Source organism: Pecten maximus, chromosome 2 (genome assembly GCF_902652985.1).
Source record: "Pecten maximus chromosome 2, xPecMax1.1, whole genome shotgun sequence".
Classification (NCBI taxonomy): domain Eukaryota; kingdom Metazoa; phylum Mollusca; class Bivalvia; order Pectinida; family Pectinidae; genus Pecten; species Pecten maximus.
Genome location: NC_047016.1, coordinates 51,723,001 through 51,744,137, shown reverse-complemented (window position 1 = coordinate 51,744,137; position 21,137 = coordinate 51,723,001). Strand labels below are relative to the sequence as shown.

The window sequence follows — 21,137 nt, the reverse complement described above, 5'->3', positions numbered from 1 at the left end:
ATGACAGATATCGTGCTTCCAGTCACGATGCCCTTCTCAAGTGCTTGCTATGATGTTATTATCTCTCCAACTGTAAACCGGAGCCTGATGTTACTAAAATAGCTCTTCACAATTGTTTAGTCAAAATATCTAGTATCAAGATAGAAATGTTGAGATAGAAAATTTTAACTTGGAAAAAAAGGGTAAAATCATAACCGATTTACTCCACATCATTCAAAGTAAAATGTAAATGAACTGCAGTGTCGACCACAGGCATACATGGATGAGTAGTGTAAAATTCCTATTTAACATGTCAATTTAACTTGTTTCCTATGGTATTGATTGACTACATACATCAGCTGTACATGTAATCAGTTCACAACACACGGCGCACCAATGGACCATGACGATCTATTTTGGTAATGTGGGAATCACTGGGGTCACGTGATATTTTACCTGTATTTTTAGCCCAGACTATCAGCGGAAAACGACCATACCTCTTTGTATTTGATCATCTGACCACGGAAATTATATGAGTATTATTTATTTAAATTTGTGTCTATCAACCAGAATCATGTTAATTGGGAGTTCGGTATTTGGTTTTATTAACATGTGTCAATGCCTCTACAATTTGTTTGAGTTAATTTTGACAACAAACTATATTTCAATTATATTTCTTTTTGTATTTTTATACATCTAGTTAAAAGAATATATGCTCATTGTTGAGATATCGTGTCTATATATATGGGCCCATGTATATTAAATATTAGTTGAGATAGAAACAAATGTAAAATTATATTTTGTAATACTTATACATTTGCCTTTTCAAAACTTGGCGTAATATAAGCTTTATAAATAATTGAGAAGTGGAAAATAACAGATCAAAACACGTTGAAAAAAAATCATTTAAAATACAAACAATCTTATCAACATTCATCACGACTTGATGAAATAATAGCCCTATCTACCTGAACTGATATCGGCATTACAACATCTGTCACGTGATCTATGTATCTAGTTGTCTAAATACCCCGTAGATAAAATGTGGGTCTGTTTTAATATTACATCCCTCTCCATTGTGTCCACACAACATACAATGACGACGTCACTCGAACCTGGACATTAACAATGACCAATGTAAATATGTTTGTCGGGCTGCTGTGGCTGTGGCTACTTTATCATGACGTCACCTCGTCCGCAGTCTTGACATCGGTGGACGAGGTTCTGGCATCGACGGACGACCTGGAGTTATCGGATGGTATGTGTGAATAATAATAATATAAAATGGGGAAGGTTCGAACATGATAGTGACCCGGCGATGTTTACAGTCAAAGTTATTTGAACTGTCCTATAGTGTCTATGTAATTAGCATTGAGTAAAAATGACACACCTCAATTTTGTCTATTTTTTTAACGAATGATGATATAACCTCCAATAATGCATACAATATTTTAGATACACTTGAAAATGTCATAATACTTATGTCCCCGTGATGAAAAACCGAGGCCCTATGTACAAATGATGATTTGTGAAAACCCGCGGACTACGATTGATGATCTCAAATCCCTGAGGACTGGCTGAAATTAGTAATCGTCCATATATATGTTTTTGTCAACAACCTATCCAGGTAATTTTGTCTTGTGATGCTCATTTTACCTCTGGATGGAATCTTCACAATGCATAATCATTATTGCATTCCATGCATTCCATTCATCCATAACCCATCCATTCACCCACCCACAACCCACATCTCCATCCACCCACCCACAACCCATATCTCCACCCATCCACCATCCACCCACCCACAACCCATATCTCCACCCATCCACCCATCACCATCCATCCATCCACCCCACAACCCATATCACCATCCATCCATCCACATCACCATCCATCCACCCACAACACCATCCACCCACCCACAGCACCATCCACCCACCCACCCCTTCACCATCCATCCATCCACCCACAACCCACATCACCAACCATCCATCCACCCACAACCCACATCATCATCCATCCACCCACAACTCACATCACCATCCATCCATCCACTCACAACCTACATCACCATCCATCCACCCACAACCACCCACATCACCAACCATCCATCCACCCACAACCACATCACCAACCATCCATCCACCCACAACCCACATCACCATCTATCCGCCCACATCACCATCAATCCACCCACATCACCATCCATCCACCCACATCACCATCCATCCACCCACAACACCATCCACCCACCCACAACCCCATCACCATCCATCCATCCACCCACAATCCACATCAGCATACATCCATCCACCCACAACACCATCCACCCACCCCACACATCACCCACAAACCCACAATCACCATCCTCCAATGCCAATCCCATCCACCCCACATCACCATCCATCCACCCACAACCCCCATCACCATCCATCCATCCACCCACAACCATCCATCACGCATCACCCCTCCCCATCCCACCCCATCACCATCCACACACCCATCCACCCCCCACCCCACACATCTCCACCCACAACCCCATCACCATCCATCCAATCCATCCACCCACAACCCACATCACCATCCATCCACCCAAAGCCCACAACACCATCCATCCATCCACCCACAACCCCATCCATCCATCCATCCATCCATCCATCCACCCATCCACCCACAGCCCACAACACCATCCATCCACCCACAGCCGACAACACCACCCATCCACCCACAGCCCACATCCATCCATCCACCCACAACCCACATCACCATCCATCCACCCACAACCCCCATCACCATCCATCCATCCATCCACCCACAGCCTACATTACCATCCACCCATCAATCTATCCATTCAACCATGACTTGACTACAACTCCCCATCAGTCTTCTGATTACGTTACACCACATGGGAGTGTAACCATGGTAACGTAATCAGAAGCCTTGGCTAGCGAAGATGCATCTGTCCATGCCACAGGCGCTTGCATAGAATATGTGATTTTCATTTTTTTTTATTTGACAGTGGTATGTGTAATCTGTTAAGCTCATGGCCGGAAACTCCGCCACGAGCGAAACGGCAGACCACTACACTTCAATCGACTAAAAGACACTTTTATTCAAACTGACACGGCGCACTCTATATGCGACCGTCATCAGAAAACATTCATCTTTAACCTACCGTGCCACTCAATACGAATTGTTACATCCAAAACACAATAATCCGTGAAAACATCGCCGAATTCCTCGCTCAGAACGCCATTTCTCAAACTGCTCCCTGAGCCTGTCCAGATTCTTCATTTACATATACGGGGTTCAAAGGTCATGCGATTATATGATCGTCAGTCGTCAGGTGTACTTTTGGGGGTCATCTCCGCATGCATTTTGTCCGGAAAATGCTTCGGCTCGCTGAAGAGTTTCATCTAATTTACGATTATTTGAACAAAATTTCGGAAAAATGAAATGATTAAATGATTATTGCAAATTTTGCAATCTTTCGAGAATAAGATTTTCGATAAGTGGAAAGGGGGGGAGGGGCATAAATTGATTCACACAGAACGTCACTATCGTATCGTTTTCTAAATAATGAAATAATTGTCACAAAGGTAGAACAAAATGCTTATTTATTGATTAACTTTTGTCAGTTTACTGAAATCTGGACGAACAAAAAGAAAAGTGAATCACGAATAAGACTGTCATCAGGTTACTGGAACGTATACATGTGTACCAACATTACTTACTTCAGACCAGTTCATTTATTTCTGCACATTTTACAAATATCATGTCGTCGTCAAATACGAAAATCATACTTCAGACCTGCCAAACGATTTGTACGTTGTGATCTATGATCCATCATCAATTTATTTTCATTTCCCACGATGTTAGATTTAATGTTTGCTAGAAGTTCTTCGAGTTCAATCCAAATTTTATGAGTACATCTATCACTGTATGATTATCGAAATATTGAGTTCCTTCAGTCATTTTGTTTTAAACCCCTTTTTATTCAAATTTTCGAAACAGTATTACTTTCTTACTTGATTTCGGTGTTAATACACTCGATATCAGTTTGCCCCTTAGTGTCTACAATCAGGGGCGGACACAGGATTCTCAAATAGGGGGCGTGCGAAATTAAAGGGGGGAGGGGGAGGAGGGGGGGGGGGGGGGGGTCCGCGGGTACTCCCCCTGAAAAAAATAGCAGGTAAATGCAAAATCCTGCATTCTAGTGTATTTCACGATAGATTCATACCTGGTGTGTTTTATAAAAACAAGTATATGAGAGATTTTTTAATGATATTATATTATTATTTCGCTGATTGATACAGGAATTCGTTTTTAAGATACCCTTACTTTGACAATTTTAGGGGGGGGGGGGGGGCTTTAAATCCGCCAGTGACAATGTCAAAGAGTTTAACGCATTGTAAAATGTATCCTTTGTTATACTCATTATCCATTTATTCCACTTTAGATCGCTCGCATATATAAAATTTAAGTTATTGATGAATTACCTGATTAATTGAGTGTGTAAGCATCAAACGCTACTCTAATAATAATCAAGCTGGCTGAAGTGCTTACAGAATTATGAAACTGAATTAAAAGGAGAAAGAAAAGAGAATACTTGAGGGGGAAGCGGTGGTTATTTTGTGTCAACGCCAGACTTTTATAGTATTTTAGGGCTAACGCCAGAATACCCAGAACAACCTCTTATTCGTATCGGTATTGTGTGTGGTATATACATTTTTAACTAGTCATGCCGGGGTCCATTTTTTAAAAATTGAAGATTGGCATAGCCCTAAATAGATGGCAAATACAATAAAAAAAATCAAAATATCAAACAACTATCAGCTATTACCCCATCAAAATTTTAACTTCGAAAAATTCCAACTGATACTACTTTTTCATGGTATACGTATAATGTCCCGGCCCTGTCTTGAACCAGAGACATATACAGAGACATATATACAGAGAGATAAGTAACATCGCTATTTCCCCGTACACGTAGTGGCTCCCTTTATTCGTGACCACTCAAGCATATCCCTTATCGAGAGCACAGGCGCTTGCATATAGAAAATATCACTTTCGATTTTTTTTTTGATATGACAGCGGTATGTGTAATCTGTTAACCTGAAGGTTGGCAACTACGCCACGAGCGAAACGGCACCCCATCTCACTTCAACCGGCTAAAAAACACATTTATTCAAACTGACACGGCGCACACTATATGCGACCGTCATCAGAAAACATTCATCTTTAACCTACCGTGCCACTCAATACGAATTGTTACATCCAAAACACAATAATCCGTGAAAACATCGCCGAATTCCTCGCTCAGAACGCCATTTCTCAAACTGCTCCCTGAGCCTGTCCAGATTCTTCATTTACATACGGGGTTCAAAGGTCATGCGATTATATAATCGACTGTCACCAGGTGCACTTTTTGGGGTCATCTCGGCATACTTTATTTTACAGGTGCATGCACAGGACGTCGTTTGCGATATCACGGACTAATAAGATAGCATGTTTTAATGCCATGCAGTGATGAGATCGTCCTTTCCATTTTTTCAACTGCATCTTTTCGGTAGTTGCTGAACTTCGTTTTCAATCAAAAAGATTGCATATAACGGTGCTCTATAACTTGTTCAAGACAGGGCCGGGACATTATACGTATACCAGCAGTATCAGTTGAAATTTTTCGAAGTTAAAATTTGGATGGGGTAATAGCTGATAGTTGTTTGATATTTTGATTTTTTATTGTAATTGCCATCTATTTCGGGCTATGCCAATCTTCAATTCTTAAAAAAATTGACCCCTACATGACTAGTTAAAAAATGTATACCACACACAATATCGATAAGAATAAGAGGTTGTTCTGGGTATTCTGGCGTTAGCCCTAAAATACTATAAAAGTCTGGCGTTGACACAAAATAACCACTACTTCCCCCTCAAGTATTCTCTTTTCTTTCTCATTTTAATTCAGTTTCATAATTCTGTAAGCACTTCAGCCAGCTTGATTATTATTAGAGTAGCGTTTGATGCTTACACACTCAATTAATCAGGTAATTCATCAATAACTTAAATTTTATATATGCGAGCGATCTAAAGTGGAATAAATGGATAATGAGTATAGCAAAGAATACATTTTACAATGCGTTAAACTCTTTGAAATTGTCACTGGCGGATTTAAAGCCACCCCCCTAAAATTGTCAAAGTAAGGGTATCTTAAAAACGAATTCCCGTATCAATCAGCGAAATAACAATATCAAATCATTAAAAACATCTCTCATATACTTGTTTTTATAAAACACCAGGTATGAATCTATCTCGTGAAATACACTAGAATGCAGGATTTTGCATTAACCTGCTATTTTTCAGGGGGAGTACCGGCGGACACCCCCCCCCCCCCCCCCCCCCCCCCCCCCCCCCCCCCTCTTTTTTTTAATTTCGCACGCCCCCTATTTGAAAATCCTGTGTCCGCCCCTGATTGTAGACACTAAAACTAATGGGCAAACTGATGATATCGAGTGTATTAAAACCGAAATAACGTAAGAAAGTAATACTGTTTCGAAAATTTGAATAAAAAGGGGTTTAAAACAAAATGACTGAAGGAACTCAATATTTCTATAATCATACAGTGATAGATGAACTCATAAAATTTGGATTGAACTCGAAGAACTTCTAGCAAACATTAAATCTAACATTGTGGGAAATGAAAATAAATTGATGATGGATCATAGATCACAACGTACAATTCGTTTGGTAGGTCTGAAGTATGATTTCCGTATTTGACGACGACATGATATTTGTAAAATGTGCAGAAATAAATGAACTGGTCTGAAGTAAGTAATGTTGGTACACATGTATACGTTCCAGTAACCTGATGACAGTCTTATTCGTGATTCACTTTTCTTTTTGTTCGTCCAGATCAATAAATAAGCATTTTGTTCTACCTTTGTGACAATTTTTTCATTATTTAGAAAACGATACGATAGTGACGTTCTGTGTGAATCAATTTATGCCCCCTCCTCCCTTTCCACCTATCGAAAATCTTATTCTCGAAAGATTGCAAAATTTGCTATAATCATTTAATCATTTCATTTTTCCGAAATTTTGTTCCGAAATTTTGGCCCTCAGACCCCTCGCGAAAAAAAAATTCGGCTCCCGCCTATGGCGCACGCATTACCACATTACCACTAAGTTACTGGACCCCCCCCCCCCCCCCCCCCCCCCCCCCCCCTTTCCAAAAATAATGAATAATTTATTATTATAAATCATCGTTCATCGACGAAACTCTTCAAATAATCGTAACTTAGACGAAACTCTTCTGCGAGCCGAAGCATTTTGCGGACAAAATGCATGCGGAGATGACCCCCAAAAGTACACCTGACGACTGACGATCATATAATCGCATGACCCTTGAACCCCGTATGTAAATGAAGAATCTGGACAGGCTCAGGGAGCAGTTTGAGAAATGGCGTTCTGAGCGAGGAATTCGGCGATGTTTTCACGGATTATTGTGTTTTGGATGTAACAATTCGTATTGAGTGGCACGGTAGGTTAAAGATGAATGTTTTCTGATGACGGTCGCATATAGTGTGCGCCGTGTCAGTTTGAATAAATGTGTTTTTTAGCCGGTTGAAGTGAGATGGGGTGCCGTTTCGCTCGTGGCGTAGTTGCCAACCTTCAGGTTAACAGATTACACATACCGCTGTCATATAAAAAAAATCCAAAGTGATATTTTCTATATGCAAGCGCCTGTGATCGAGAGCGTCCTGTCTCCTATCAAACCAAGCGAGCGCAGGTAAATCGGGCTTTGCGCATGTGTGTATCGATGTATTGGAACTTATTCGACATGTTCTGGTTAATCCGCCATTACGTCAGGCCAAAACATCGTCATTTTAAATACACACAGAAAGCACATCGTTTTATTTTGGCCACTACAAAAGTTACCACATTAACCAAAAACTATCAAACTTATGGGATATAGTCTTATTGATCATGCACATTGTTGTCATTTATCCGTATTTTCGAAAATCCATTGGGTCCTATTCGACATGTCCAAGTTTGTAATTAGCCGCCATTACGTCCGACCAAAACATCGTCAATTTTAAACGCACACAAAAAGCACATCGTTTTATTTTGGCCACTACAAAAGTTACCACATTAACCAAAAACTATCATACTTATGGGATATAGTCTTATTGATCATGCACATTGTTGCCATTTATCCGTATTTTCTAAAATCCATTGGGTCTTATCGACATGTCCAAGTTTTGTAATTAAGCAGCCATTACGTCCGACCAAAACATCGTCAATTTTAAACGCACACAAAAAGCACATCGTTTTATCTAGGCCACTACAAAAGTTACCACATTAACCAAAAACAATCATACTTATGGAATGTGGTCTTGATTATCATGCACATTGTTGTCATTTATCCGTATTCTCGAAAACCCCATAGGGACTTTTCGAAAATTGGAGATTCCCGCCGATCTTTCCTGCGTTGTGCTTGACTTTCATACTCAAAATACAAACACTTGGACAGCAAATTGTGATATATTTCATATTGATGACACTTCTGCACTTTGATATTAATAAAATTAACGCACATAATTGGATCTTGGTGATGATTTCAAATAGAAATTATCGATAATTATGTGTCTGGTATTCAAGTTTTCTCCAATATGGCGTCTAGTGAGGACTGAACCGAGCGACCGCAAAGGATTGGTGGAAGGTCAGGGGCCACTATGTAAATACAAGGGCAAATAGAGAGCTGCCAATCTCTCTGTATATATGTCTCTGCTTGAACAAGTTATTGATCACCGTTATATGCAATCTTTTTGATTGAAAACGAAGTTCAACAACTACCGAAATGATGCAGTTGAAGAAAAGAAAAGAACGATCTCATCACTGCATGGCATTAAAAAATGCTATCTTATTAGTCCGTGATATCGCAAACGACGTCCGGTGCTTGCACCTGTGAAATAAAGTATGCCGAGATGACCCAAAAAAGTGCACCTGGTCACAGTCGATTATATAATCGCATGACCTTTGAACCCCGTATGTAAATGAAGAATCTGGACAGGCTCAGGGAGCAGTTTGAGAAATGGCGTTCTGAGCGAGGAATTCGGCGATGTTTTCACGGATTATTGTGTTTTGGATGTAACAATTCGTATTGAGTGGCACGGTAGGTTAAAGATGAATGTTTTCTGATGACGGTCGCATATAGTGTGCGCCGTGTCAGTTTGAATAAATGCGTTTTTTAGCCGGTTGAAGTGAGATGGGGTGCCGTTTCGCTCGTGGCGGAGTTTCCGGCCTTCTGTATTACACAGTACACATACCACTGGTATCATTTTTATTTTTTTTATTTTCTAATTTTCTATGCAAGCGCCTGTGGTCCATGCCCCAATCTCTATGATATTTAATTTCTATGAACAACGCTGTATGTAAAGTACATGTATAATCTTTATACGATCATCGCCTATTTTAGATGACTTTCCTCGCCTACCATACACTGAAGAGATCGAGAGGATTCATCAGAAATCGTCATACTTCGATAACGAGGACAAAAAGACGAGTAATGTTGACGATATCGTCGCTGGCGTCATCAAAGAGGCAGAGTTGGTACGACTGTAAGACTTCATTGTATTACAAAAAACATATTTCATCTCTCTCAAACTTCGATGGTAGTGTGATGCTGATTTATTGGGGGTTAGTGATGGAGGTTGGCAAATACGTTTGAGGGATTTTTTCCCGTCGTTCATTTGGATAAAGATAGGTGGTTTGGGAGGAGGTTTTAGATTTCTCGAACATAAAACATATTTATCCATTTCACCAATATTCATTAACTTAGAATATGCCGTTAGACAACATCGGACATTCTGGAAATTTCTTTTCCTATTTTTTTTTTCAAGATAAACATTCTGTGACAATGAAACTATCCGCGCCCTCTCTCCCATACAGAACAACCCTGTGGTTCTGAAGTCATGGCGAGTAAATCCGCCCCCGACTGACCGCCGGACAGTGGCTGTGGACAGTACGGTGGTCACTTTGTTGGTGGAAGTCCACAGTAAAGGGATCAGTCCTCAATTCCAGGTTTACGACCCCACAGGTAGGTCAGAGGTCAAAACCTCAGGGTAACTTGGACCACAGGTAGGTCACAGGTCTAAACCTCAAGGTTACTTGGACCACAGGTAGGTCAGAGGTCAAGACCTCAAGATCACTTGGACCACAGGTAGGTCAGAGGTCAAAACCTCCAGGTTACTTGGACTACAGGTTAGTCAGAGGTCAAATCCTCAAGGTTATATGCTACCCCGGTTCCATTCCCTCTCATCCCGAGATGCATCAAGGCAACAAAAGGGACTGGCAAAAGTTGATTAACTTGTGTTATAATTATTGTAGAATAGAAAATTTATTATCATAATAGACGACTGTTTCATGTTATTATACATTAAAAACAAATCAGTGCGATATCTATATATACAGGGTGTTCCAAAATATCTGATACATTCTAAATTGACTCAGTCATTTTTCATCACATTGAAAAGCTTTATACACCATATGATAGGTAATTGTTCTCAAATTTGTTTAATGAAAAGTTCGGGGAAATATGACGTCATCTATGACTCATAAAACAGGCAATCTCAAAGATGGAGGTGTCTGACATACATCTGGCAGAAGCAGTAAAACTGTTTTATCAGCTTAATTCACTTATAAAAGTGATGAGATGTATACATAAAAAGTATCCAGAGATTCAATACACATCATGAGAACACTGTATACCTGAAGCAGGCTATCCGAAGAGAAATCCGTGCAATTTCTACTGAAACATGTTCATTAGTAATTAAGAATTTTTAGACGTAGAATTGACCTGGTCGCTGACCAGAATGGACGTCATTTGAAACACTTGGTATAAAAAGGTACCTTTTATTAACCAATAGTTAAATGTTTAATACCCTATTCAGTAAGGTCAGTAAGATATGAGAATAAAATTTAGAAAATGTGTTTTGCTGTGGTATATATATTATTTTCCTATGATTAAAATGAAATGAGTAATCGGGATTTATAAAGTATCAGATATTTTGAAACACCCTGAAAACTATACAGAGAACTTATCTTGTACATTGATATACCAAATGTAGCCCGAGTTTCCTCTGGCACTGACACCATGTCTGGTGTAGGGCCCCTACACCAGACATGGTGTCAGGGCCAGAGGAAACTCGGGCTAGCTAGAAATGTGTGTTTGAAACGGGTTTTACTTACTTGTACATGGGATATATCCAAGATAATTTGTCAGAGAGGTATTGAATGCAAATGAAATCTTAAGATATACCAATAGCCGCAAGTCTACAATTTTCGCAAGAATATCGATAGTGAAACATTGGATTTCTAAGAAGAAGATTTATTTATTACAGGTGCTGTCGTTAACCCGACAGATGACAGGAACGTGACGATGGAAGTCGACAGTAACCGTCTGAAAATCATGAAGATCAAACACCCAATACAAGGTCTCATGTAACTTTAGGGCTTATTTTCGCGATGTTTCATTGTGAACATTTAAATTTGGCTAGAGTCCAAGTTTTAGTCCATGAAGTGAAAGCTGGAAATATCTTTAAATATTTTTCTTCGTACCGTTTTCTAAGTCTGACTTACTTTCACACTTAGTGGTACTTTCAAACATATTAAGCCTTCACGTTTTAACACAGTTTTTCTGAATAGTTTCATAGGTACTACAATATTCAGCTTCATCAACATTTGTTGAATCTCCCATGAGCATGAAAGCTGAAGTGAGGACATAGAATATTTTACATGCGGTTACTTGTTTAGTAAGGAAGATGAAGGGAGATGGTCTCTTAGCCCGCCATTCTAAGTTGATGATGCTATTGATTTTCTTTATCTTAAAGGGGACTGGGTTGTTATGTTTCTGTCGAGACAACACGAATACAACGTTACAATACGAGGCAGTTCAATGGTACAGTTCAAGTGTAGATTTATGAATGGTTGGGGGATCCCACTTTCAGGAAGACCATTGGTTGGTAAGTAAGAGGTAATACCTGCTATTTTTGCTCTATACATGTGATGTGTTTACCATGTTTATTTACGAATATATCTCCAGATCAATTTTATTCCATGTTTGATATATGTTAGTTTAAACAATATTTTTATTAACATTCAAGTACACACATCACAATATAAATCATACATACATATAGGATTGGAAAACAAGCTAAAAGCTTACACTAATTCCTTTGATATATGTTGCTCATGGAAAATATTGCTATTTGTCTCTGAAATTCCTTTTTATCTCGAAGACTCTTCATCTCGAAGTTTTCTTCGGATCATCTTTTATTTCGAATTTCTTTTTATCATATCGGGACAATCAGCGCCTCACAAAATGAAACTTTCCAAACTCGATTCATATATATCAAATAAGATGGAAACACACGAAAATCATGCATGTATTAAATACTTTTGCAGTTTGTACCGACGTAAAGATATTACCACCCCATGTTTGTAATTGGCTTTTTTGACATACACGAGTCTGCACGGTCTACTTGCTAGTTACACTGTCTGCATGCGACTTGGTATATCCTGGTTTATCCTCAGAATAAGAAAGTGTTTGACAAGGGATGTTCCAAATTGTTTTCCAGGCTCCAACGTGACTCTTCGAATAGAACTATTAGGAGACAGGGACGTACAAGTCTTAACGGAAGTGACGTTGATGACACTAGCTGGAACGACAATTCTAACGAGACATCTGGGGAAAGCCACGGGCCGCCGCCACAGGACATATACGGCCCATATAAGAATTCCAGGGGAGGTAACTTATAAAATATATCAAATATATTATTGACATAAAATACGTATTTTCAATCATAAAATTCTCTTGAATATTTCATTTTCTTTTGAAGTATACCATTAAAATTTAAGCTATTTTGAAGACTTGTTTGCTTTCGAAGGAAGCTAATTAATTTATGCTATTAATTCGGAGATCTGTTTGAATCCGTTTCCTGTTTCGTATCCGTGCCGTAGAAGAATTTCCTAAGGTTCCTTTAAACGGCACATGAATTTTCCTTGTTTTAAGTGCCATGTCAAGCGCAAACCTTATTTCCCCTGACGAGTCGATTCTTATCTCGTTGTAGGACTTTCGTGTCGGCATCCGGGGACTTGACACACGGTCCAATGTCATTGAGCGGACGCTGATGAACCCCATACTTCCGGACGGTATCAAGCTGTCTCTGAAGGCTCTCACACCGGGTATGTAAAGGCAATGTTGACAAGGGAAGTTTACAGTAAAATCATTTTACGACAATTAAGTTTTTACCATTGTCTAGGTATGTATTCTAGACTTGGATGCGTTCGTCATTCGAAGCAGCTGACACGAAAGCTAATTCTGCAGAGAAAGTGCTACATAAGTCGCCAGATGTTACATTCACTTTCGCTTTCTGTACCCCTTCGAATATGTCATGACTAAATCGTACATCATGTGGGGAAACATAAAAAGGCTAGTTTCGTCATTTGACATACTTTTACGAATCTCTTGGCTGACTTTGAACTAGTTGTAGCGCCTCTGAAATCTTCAAAAGTAACTCATCATTTTTTTTCTGACACCTATCACATAGCACGTCGTGTCCCATAGATTTATCGAGAATGCAATTGCGATCAAAGAAACAAACAATTCATTGAAATAATGTTTTAATTAATTTTGAATGACGTCATTTGACGCTGTAGATCGTACCTGATATTGATTTCGTTATTTGAAATTGCTGTTGGCTTCATTTATCACAGGCACCGTACAGACGGGTGGGTCCTACGTCCTGAAATACCGAATCGCTAACGACAGAACAAGGGCAGGCAACTTCACAGTCACGGCACTCTCCGACACACCCGTAAGTAGTTGGAAGATATGCTTTTTTTTTGAAAAATGGCGATAAAAAATATAACAAGACTAAAAAATTAAATACTGACATTTACAATGCCGATATTGCTTTAACAATATCTTCCATATTTGTTTAATTTTGTTCGTAATCAAGTCTTACCCTCCAAAACTGTTAGAAACTTTGAAAATATACTTTGTCATTTTGAACTCATACCATTTATATTTTAAATAAAACTCTCCCTCCATAGCTCTATTTTCACAGGGGAAAGAAAGAAGTGTGTGAAGTATAAAGTCATTGTAAATATAAAGTTTATGAAAATTCAAATCATACATAATTAGATCATTATAACTCAAAGGTGGGACCAACATTTGGCCCCGCTTCAATTTCTGTCATTTTTGTTTTCACAATTTGTAGAGGCATGCAAATGCACCATAACCACATAAATGATTAGTCATTATTACTTCTGACCGTCGTAGTGTACCAAGTTGATTAAAGGGGGTACCCTAATAAAATGGTTAATAATTTTCACCGGCTAATGTAAATTTGCAAATCATTTATAACAGTTTACAATGTATAAATTTGCTGTTATTTTGATACCAAATAGGTCATATTGATATACATGAGGTAAGCGTAGTGATACATTTAATTAGAATAACATGTAAAGTGTTTTCACAAAAACTAAAATGTATCCAAAATTTTTAATTTTAATTAGTATAGTTGTATTCACAGTCCAAATTTTATAAAGACTTTCCACATATATATACTTTCTACAGAATTAATTTGAGAAAATTTCAAAACCGGTAAATCTTTTTAGCATGTCAAACATGTTCAATGCACAATTTCCCCTCTTAAAAGTTTAAGAGTGTAGGATTTACGACGGCACCTTGGCGCACACTTTAAGACATTCATTTAAGACTTTCATTGGGTGTCAGACAAGGCTATCATTTCTTGCTATATTTAAATGTTTCGAGTTAGATATATATCTACTTGTGTAAAATATCTTCATGTTTTGTTTGATAAATGGGTAAGTACATAATGATAATTACATATTTATTAGTTTTATTATCATGCTAAACTTTATTGTCTATGTATACATGTACATGGTTATGAACACCATCTTAACCTTAAATAGTTCTTGAGAGCAAAAATTATTCTGCACAATGCATATTTGTGAGTTATTACTGCTGCGTATAACTAAAAGTCATGTATAAATTAATGCAGTTGTTTTGTAATAAACAAAAATAAAAAATATATCGGTATTCAATATAAAAATCCATAATAATCAAATCTTCATGATTATGGGATACATGTATTGTGAAATGGACATATTTTACATGCTAAAAAGTAATTTACCTGTTTTAAAATGTCATCAAATTGATTATATAGAATGTATATATCAATGGAAAGTTTGTAAAGAAGTATAAAATATAGACTGTGATTACAACTACATGTATACTAATTCAAGTTGACAATGTTGGATACATTTGAAATTTTGTGAAAATTTTGCATGTTTTTCTAATTAAATTTATCACTATGTTTACTTTATGTATGTCAATATGACATATTTGGTATCAAAATAACATTAAATTTATACACTGTAAACTGTCATAATTGATTTTTAAATCTACAATAGCCTGCGAGAATTATCAACCATTTTGTTAAGGTACCCCCTTCACTCAACTTGGTTTTATGCAAGGAAGTCCACTACGACTATCGGTTGATAAAATTAATCATTTATCTACATACTATGAATTTTTTATACAAAAAATGGAGTGAGGACCGAAGCTAATGTTAAATTTCTATAGGCGTTGTCCCCATCTTATCATATAGTGAATTAGAAAAAATATTTTTACTTTAACTAGATCAATTTTAACTTTAGTAATATATATATGGTGAAGCATCAATAGTTACCTCCCCTTACAGTACCTGACGTTTACTGTGACACCAGATTGTGTATACGTAGAAGCTGGTGACCACGCGTTTGGCAACGTCACCGTTCACGTGTCTGCATACGCTGTCTCGGGCACCAAAAGGTAAATCGTTATAGCATAGTAAACCCCAGCAAATATATCTTAATTCTGCAAATGTTCCACGAGTTATATAAATGGTTTTGTTTTAATACCTATATATATATATATAGTTGCGATAATATTTTGTGGAATCTTTGAACTGAATTGTCTTTAGTGAGATAAAGTTGTTCTTCCAAGTGACAAATAATGTTAAAGATTTTGAAATAAATAGAAAGAAATCAATGTTTCTGCCACACGTATAAATAGGTCATATTACGTCATATCACGTGTGCCACCGGTGTATTGCCTGTACTTTTAATGTGCTGTAATGGTGACGTTTAGATGATTTATTGTATCACATGTTTGTTTAAAGTGACGTCATCGTTCGTGCAACAAATACATCCGGGAACTTCCAATTCTCCAGCCGGAAAGTGTCTATCGTGGACCCTCCCATTGCTGACGACACGCACGCACCGGCTTTTTCCACCACAAATATTATTGATAACTGCAATTCTGCCCAGGTATGTTTAGTTGTTGTTGTTTTCCCGCCAATATAATCATTATGTAATGGGTGCATTTCTGTTATATACTAGATGTGTATTGTTTTAGATATTCGAACGGTTCATTTTCTATTTCTGATAGAATATTCGATAAGCAACATGTTGAGAAGGAAATGAATGGCGTGTTTTCACTGTGACGTCACAAAATGGTCCGGCAACCAGTTCACCAATATATCATAACACAAATGTGGACGTTATCATGGGAGTAATCCCCTAAACCAGATAACCCTTGACCCTGTGATCTTTTACAGTCAAATACGTGGGAGGTAATCTTTCAAGTACAAGACGATGAGTCTGGGATACACAAGGTTGATGTCGATGACCACACCGTTTCTACTATCACCATGGAAACCTTCGATGATGGTCAAGCCAATATGCCGGTCAAGGGACATCTAAGGTTTATATGTTTATTAAATATCAACCCTTCTTTCTTTGAAGGTAACCATTATGCCAGATCGTTGATTTAACTTGACGGGACAGTATAATCTGTTGTAATATATAAAAAAAACTTCATTTATTTTACAACAATTGCGAAACAAGTTATATCAACTTATATCAATCACGCTTGTTGGCCCGGATGAAAGCCCGCGAGGGGTCTTACTGTGGGAGGAAACCGGGGTACCCGAGGTAAAACCACGTGGTCGAGCAGGTGACCCGATACCTTTTCACGTCGGGGAATCGCAACCCAGTCGCCCAGACGAATGGCAAGTGTGTTACCACCGACCACCCTAATATGATCTGTTTTCCGTACAGAGTAATACATTGACCGTGGAACTGAACACAGTTGGTATCAAAGGCTGTGATTCGGGTAACGTAATGGTAAGATATTCACCTTTCACCCACACGACCTGGGTTCGATTCTCTCGATATGTATTGGGATTACCGGCTCGACCTCGTTTTCGAGTTTCTTCGTGTTTCTCCGCGCAATCACTTGGTTTGGTTTGGTTTATTTTGTTTAACGTCCTATTAACAGCTAAGGTAATTTAAGGACGGCCTCCCGTGCGTGCGACATGCACGCGTGTGGAGAGTGCGTATGTGTGTCTTGGGAGGCTATGGTATGTTCGTGTTAAGTCTCCTTGTGATAGGCCGGAACTTTTGCCGATTTATAGTTCTACATCATTGAAGCATACTGCCGAAGACACCCAGCAGCACACCCCACCCGGTCACATTATACTGACAACGGGCGAACCAGTCGTCCCACTCCATATATGATGAGCGCTAAGCAGGAATAGCAACTACCATTTTTAAAGACTCTGGTATGTCTCGGCCAGGGGACAGAACCCAAAGCCTTACTCACAGGGGCGAACGCTCAACTAAAGGCCAAAAGCGAGGCATTGTCAATAAGATCCCAAATTTAGTCGCCTCTTACGATCATGCAATGGGGGCAGCAGGTACAATTCTTACGCCCTACCTGCAGGGCAGCCGCGCAATCAACCAACAAAAATGATTCGTATAAGATGATATAACTTGTTTCGGAATTGTAAACTAGATATGATGATTATTTCAAATACACTGTGCTCACTTTCCATTCTACAGTATACAGTGTTCAAGGAAGCAGGTGACAGTTATTGTAGACGATGTGGAAGGAAACGAGGGACGATTTCTGGTCACACACCAGGTAACACTTCTCTTCTGATTTCTGTCCATTCATCCGTAACCATTCACCACATGTCACGGTGTCTTGGTTAATTCAACTTATTTCGAACAGGACGTGAGCTCCAACTTCGACTGAAATAAATCACAAAACTTTTTTTGTATAACCTTCATGGAAATTAAGAACGATATATTCAAAGTTACACTAGCTTAAATTCTCCAGGGTTTTTAAACATGTTTCAAGCAAAGTACGAAATATCTTCTTAACATCATTGCTGCCAATTTACTGGACATTAAGTATATCTGGGATTCCCTTATAAAGTAGCATCATTTGTAATCTTTCTATCCGGAATTTTTGATGGTGATGTGACGTCTTAGTATATTATTAATGTCCTTTCTATCATTGCAGGCGCCCTCATCATCGCTCGCTTCTGGGAAAGGAAAGGCATCAACGGAGTCACATATAACCGCCATTTTTACGGGTTTTTTAGCTGGGTGTCTACTGCTGATTATTTTTGTCACAGTAACTATACAATGTAAAATGAGATTTACACAGAAAAGAAATGTGGTTTCTGACACAGACAACAAAGAATACAAAGAGACTTCACGGAGGATGGGTATGCAGACGTTTTGATGTGCTGCAGATATGTAAAGGTCCAGTTTGAAGAAATATGAAATCCTTTACAGTTATAGTACAAAGGACTATCCCATATCCTGTGTGACGGTAGCACCTTAGTACTAGAAGTGATATTTATCTAAATATCTAGGACAAAAGACACGTCTAGGATAACGACGATATTATAATACTCATAAAAGAAATATTTATTTGAATATGCAAATGTTTAGTGTGTTAATCAAGTCATGCAAAAATCCTTAATGCTCGTTCAACCGTACAAATACATTGGAGACGATCACTTGTAAAATAATACCTTCTTGCAATTGGTTTTGGCGGACCTTTAACAGCGCCTGGTAAACTGCGAAAAGCTGTCAACCTGATTATTGCCGGGATGTAAATCGACGGCCAATCGAACACTTTCGGGTCTTCCGACATGGATTCCTCCAAAAAATGTTTCAATTGTTGTTGCACCATTGTGTTTGGTAATGCCTATTTGGAATTTGGCAGCCAGATTGCAGTCTTAAAATGAAAGTGTCTTTCACAATGTTTCCCATTGGACTTTAGTTGCGACTGAAAATTTTGTTGTCGTGTTTTGTTAATATACGACAAAGTATGTTTTGTTGTGATACTCAAATATGAAAGATTACAACGCGAAGTTGTCTTTACCATCATTAAAGTTGAAAAAGTCATTCTGTCAATGTGTCAGTCAGCACCAATGAGAAATCTAGCCTAAGACATTATCTTTTAGTATATATGTAACCCGAAGTGTTGGTGTATCCAGGTTTAGTTTATAAGACTGTAAAAGACTCCAAAATGCTCAGTTATTTTTACTCAATTATACTGTGATATACATTTGTACACTTATCTTTGTTGCTTTTTGATCAAATTGGATATTTTGTTATTTGCTAATAAAAAAAAATGTTCAAAATCGTAATCTTTTATGTTTTGGAAAATTTGTCAGATAAAGTCTAGGAAAAGGAGTCATACTTCATTCGTAGTGCATAGCGAAGCATTATCATGACGATAATCAAAATTGCGTAACATGGTCACGTGATATGATATTGACTGCATCTGTCCGGTTATAGATGCAGCCTAGATTAACATTGAGGCGATAGGAGACTGCCTTGCAAAATATAAATATCCAATATTATAATGACATTCATTTGGGGAAATTGGGATACAAACAAAAAATACGGATTTTGCACGGAGACCATTTAAAAGGTCCAAGGAAAATAAGACCAGATGGTAGACATTTTCTGCCTCATAGACGACATCCAATTTACAAATCTAAGTCGATTACTGGTTAAGTCATTGTCTTAAATAAGAAGTAGAGTGGTGACAACAGAGCCACGAGGCATATCAGCAAGCATCGAACACGTCTGAATTCATATCACGCAGGAAAATAGTTTATTTCCAAATGAGAGAGCACGATGTCTTCCACACTCTTCTCATCGTCTTCATCAACCTGCATCTCTCGAAACTTCATGCTGCTCATTTTCCCGTCAGTAGTTGACATCTGTCTTGGAAATTGTGATACTGGTAACAAGTCCCTATAATCGAGCTAAAACAACACCGTATGTAGGAGGAGCTGGGATGTTACTATCTAGAAAGGGAAAATCCACAGTTGGGAAGTTGAAATAAGCACGCGTATCATATAGCTAAGTTGTAAGCTCTCCCGGCTGGTTACTTTTGTAAAGTTAATGTAAAGATTGAGGTAAGCGGCTGATGTTGAAGGGTCTGCAGTGTTATTGATTTCAAGTTCTACAGTGTATATCCTATCGACATGGTCAATAAATGTTTTGTTAGTTAAAGACTCTAAAGTTCTTCAATAAAGCCTCGTATGTCAAAAATGACACTGCATGTCAATGGTGTGTTGGAAAATCTGGTCACTAAACTCAACAACCAGGATACCTAAACTCATCAGTAAAACGAACTGATCACTTATATATCAAATAACGCCGATTCAGTGTGACGATATTGAGCTAGTGACATCCGAAACTGGTGTGATCGAGAGGTATCGAACAGCCAGTGACATTCCGGACAAGGAGGTATCGAACAGCCAGTGGCATTCCGGACAGGTGTGATTGGGAGGTATCAAACAGCCAGTGGCATTCCGGACAGGTGTGATTGGGAGGTAACAAACAGCCAGTGGCATTCCGGACAGGTGTGATTGGGAGGTAACAAACAGCCAGTGGCATTCCGGACAGGTGTGATTGGGAGGTATCAAACAGCCAGTGACATCCCGGACAGGCGTAATTGGGATGTATCGAACAGCCAGTAACATCTGGACAGGGAGGTATCAAACAGCCAATGACATCCCGGACAGGTGTGATTGGGATGTATCGAACAGCCAGTAACATCTGGACAGGGAGGTATCGAACAGCCAGTGACATCCTGGACAGGGAGGTATCGAACAGCCAGTGACATCCTGGACAGGGAGGTATCGAACAGCCAGTGACATCCTGGACAGGAAGGTATCGAACAGCCAGTGACATCCTGGACAGGGAGGTAT

General features: G+C 38.7%; 1 protein-coding gene across 1 annotated transcript; it reads left to right on the top strand.

Moving 5' to 3' along the window:
- The first annotated feature begins 1,015 nt into the window (after nucleotides 1-1,015).
- LOC117322425 lies at nucleotides 1,016-19,533 on the top strand. The gene is made up of 13 exons (XM_033877340.1): nucleotides 1,016-1,237; nucleotides 9,458-9,591; nucleotides 9,931-10,078; nucleotides 11,382-11,474; nucleotides 11,871-12,002; nucleotides 12,618-12,787; nucleotides 13,110-13,224; nucleotides 13,756-13,856; nucleotides 15,771-15,880; nucleotides 16,230-16,377; nucleotides 16,668-16,813; nucleotides 17,953-18,034; nucleotides 18,419-19,533. The coding sequence occupies exons 1-13, from the start codon at nucleotides 1,108-1,110 to the stop codon at nucleotides 18,641-18,643; spliced, it is 1,734 nt and encodes a 577-aa protein (XP_033733231.1). The 5' UTR covers nucleotides 1,016-1,107; the 3' UTR covers nucleotides 18,644-19,533.
- Nucleotides 19,534-21,137: the final 1,604 nt, after the last annotated feature.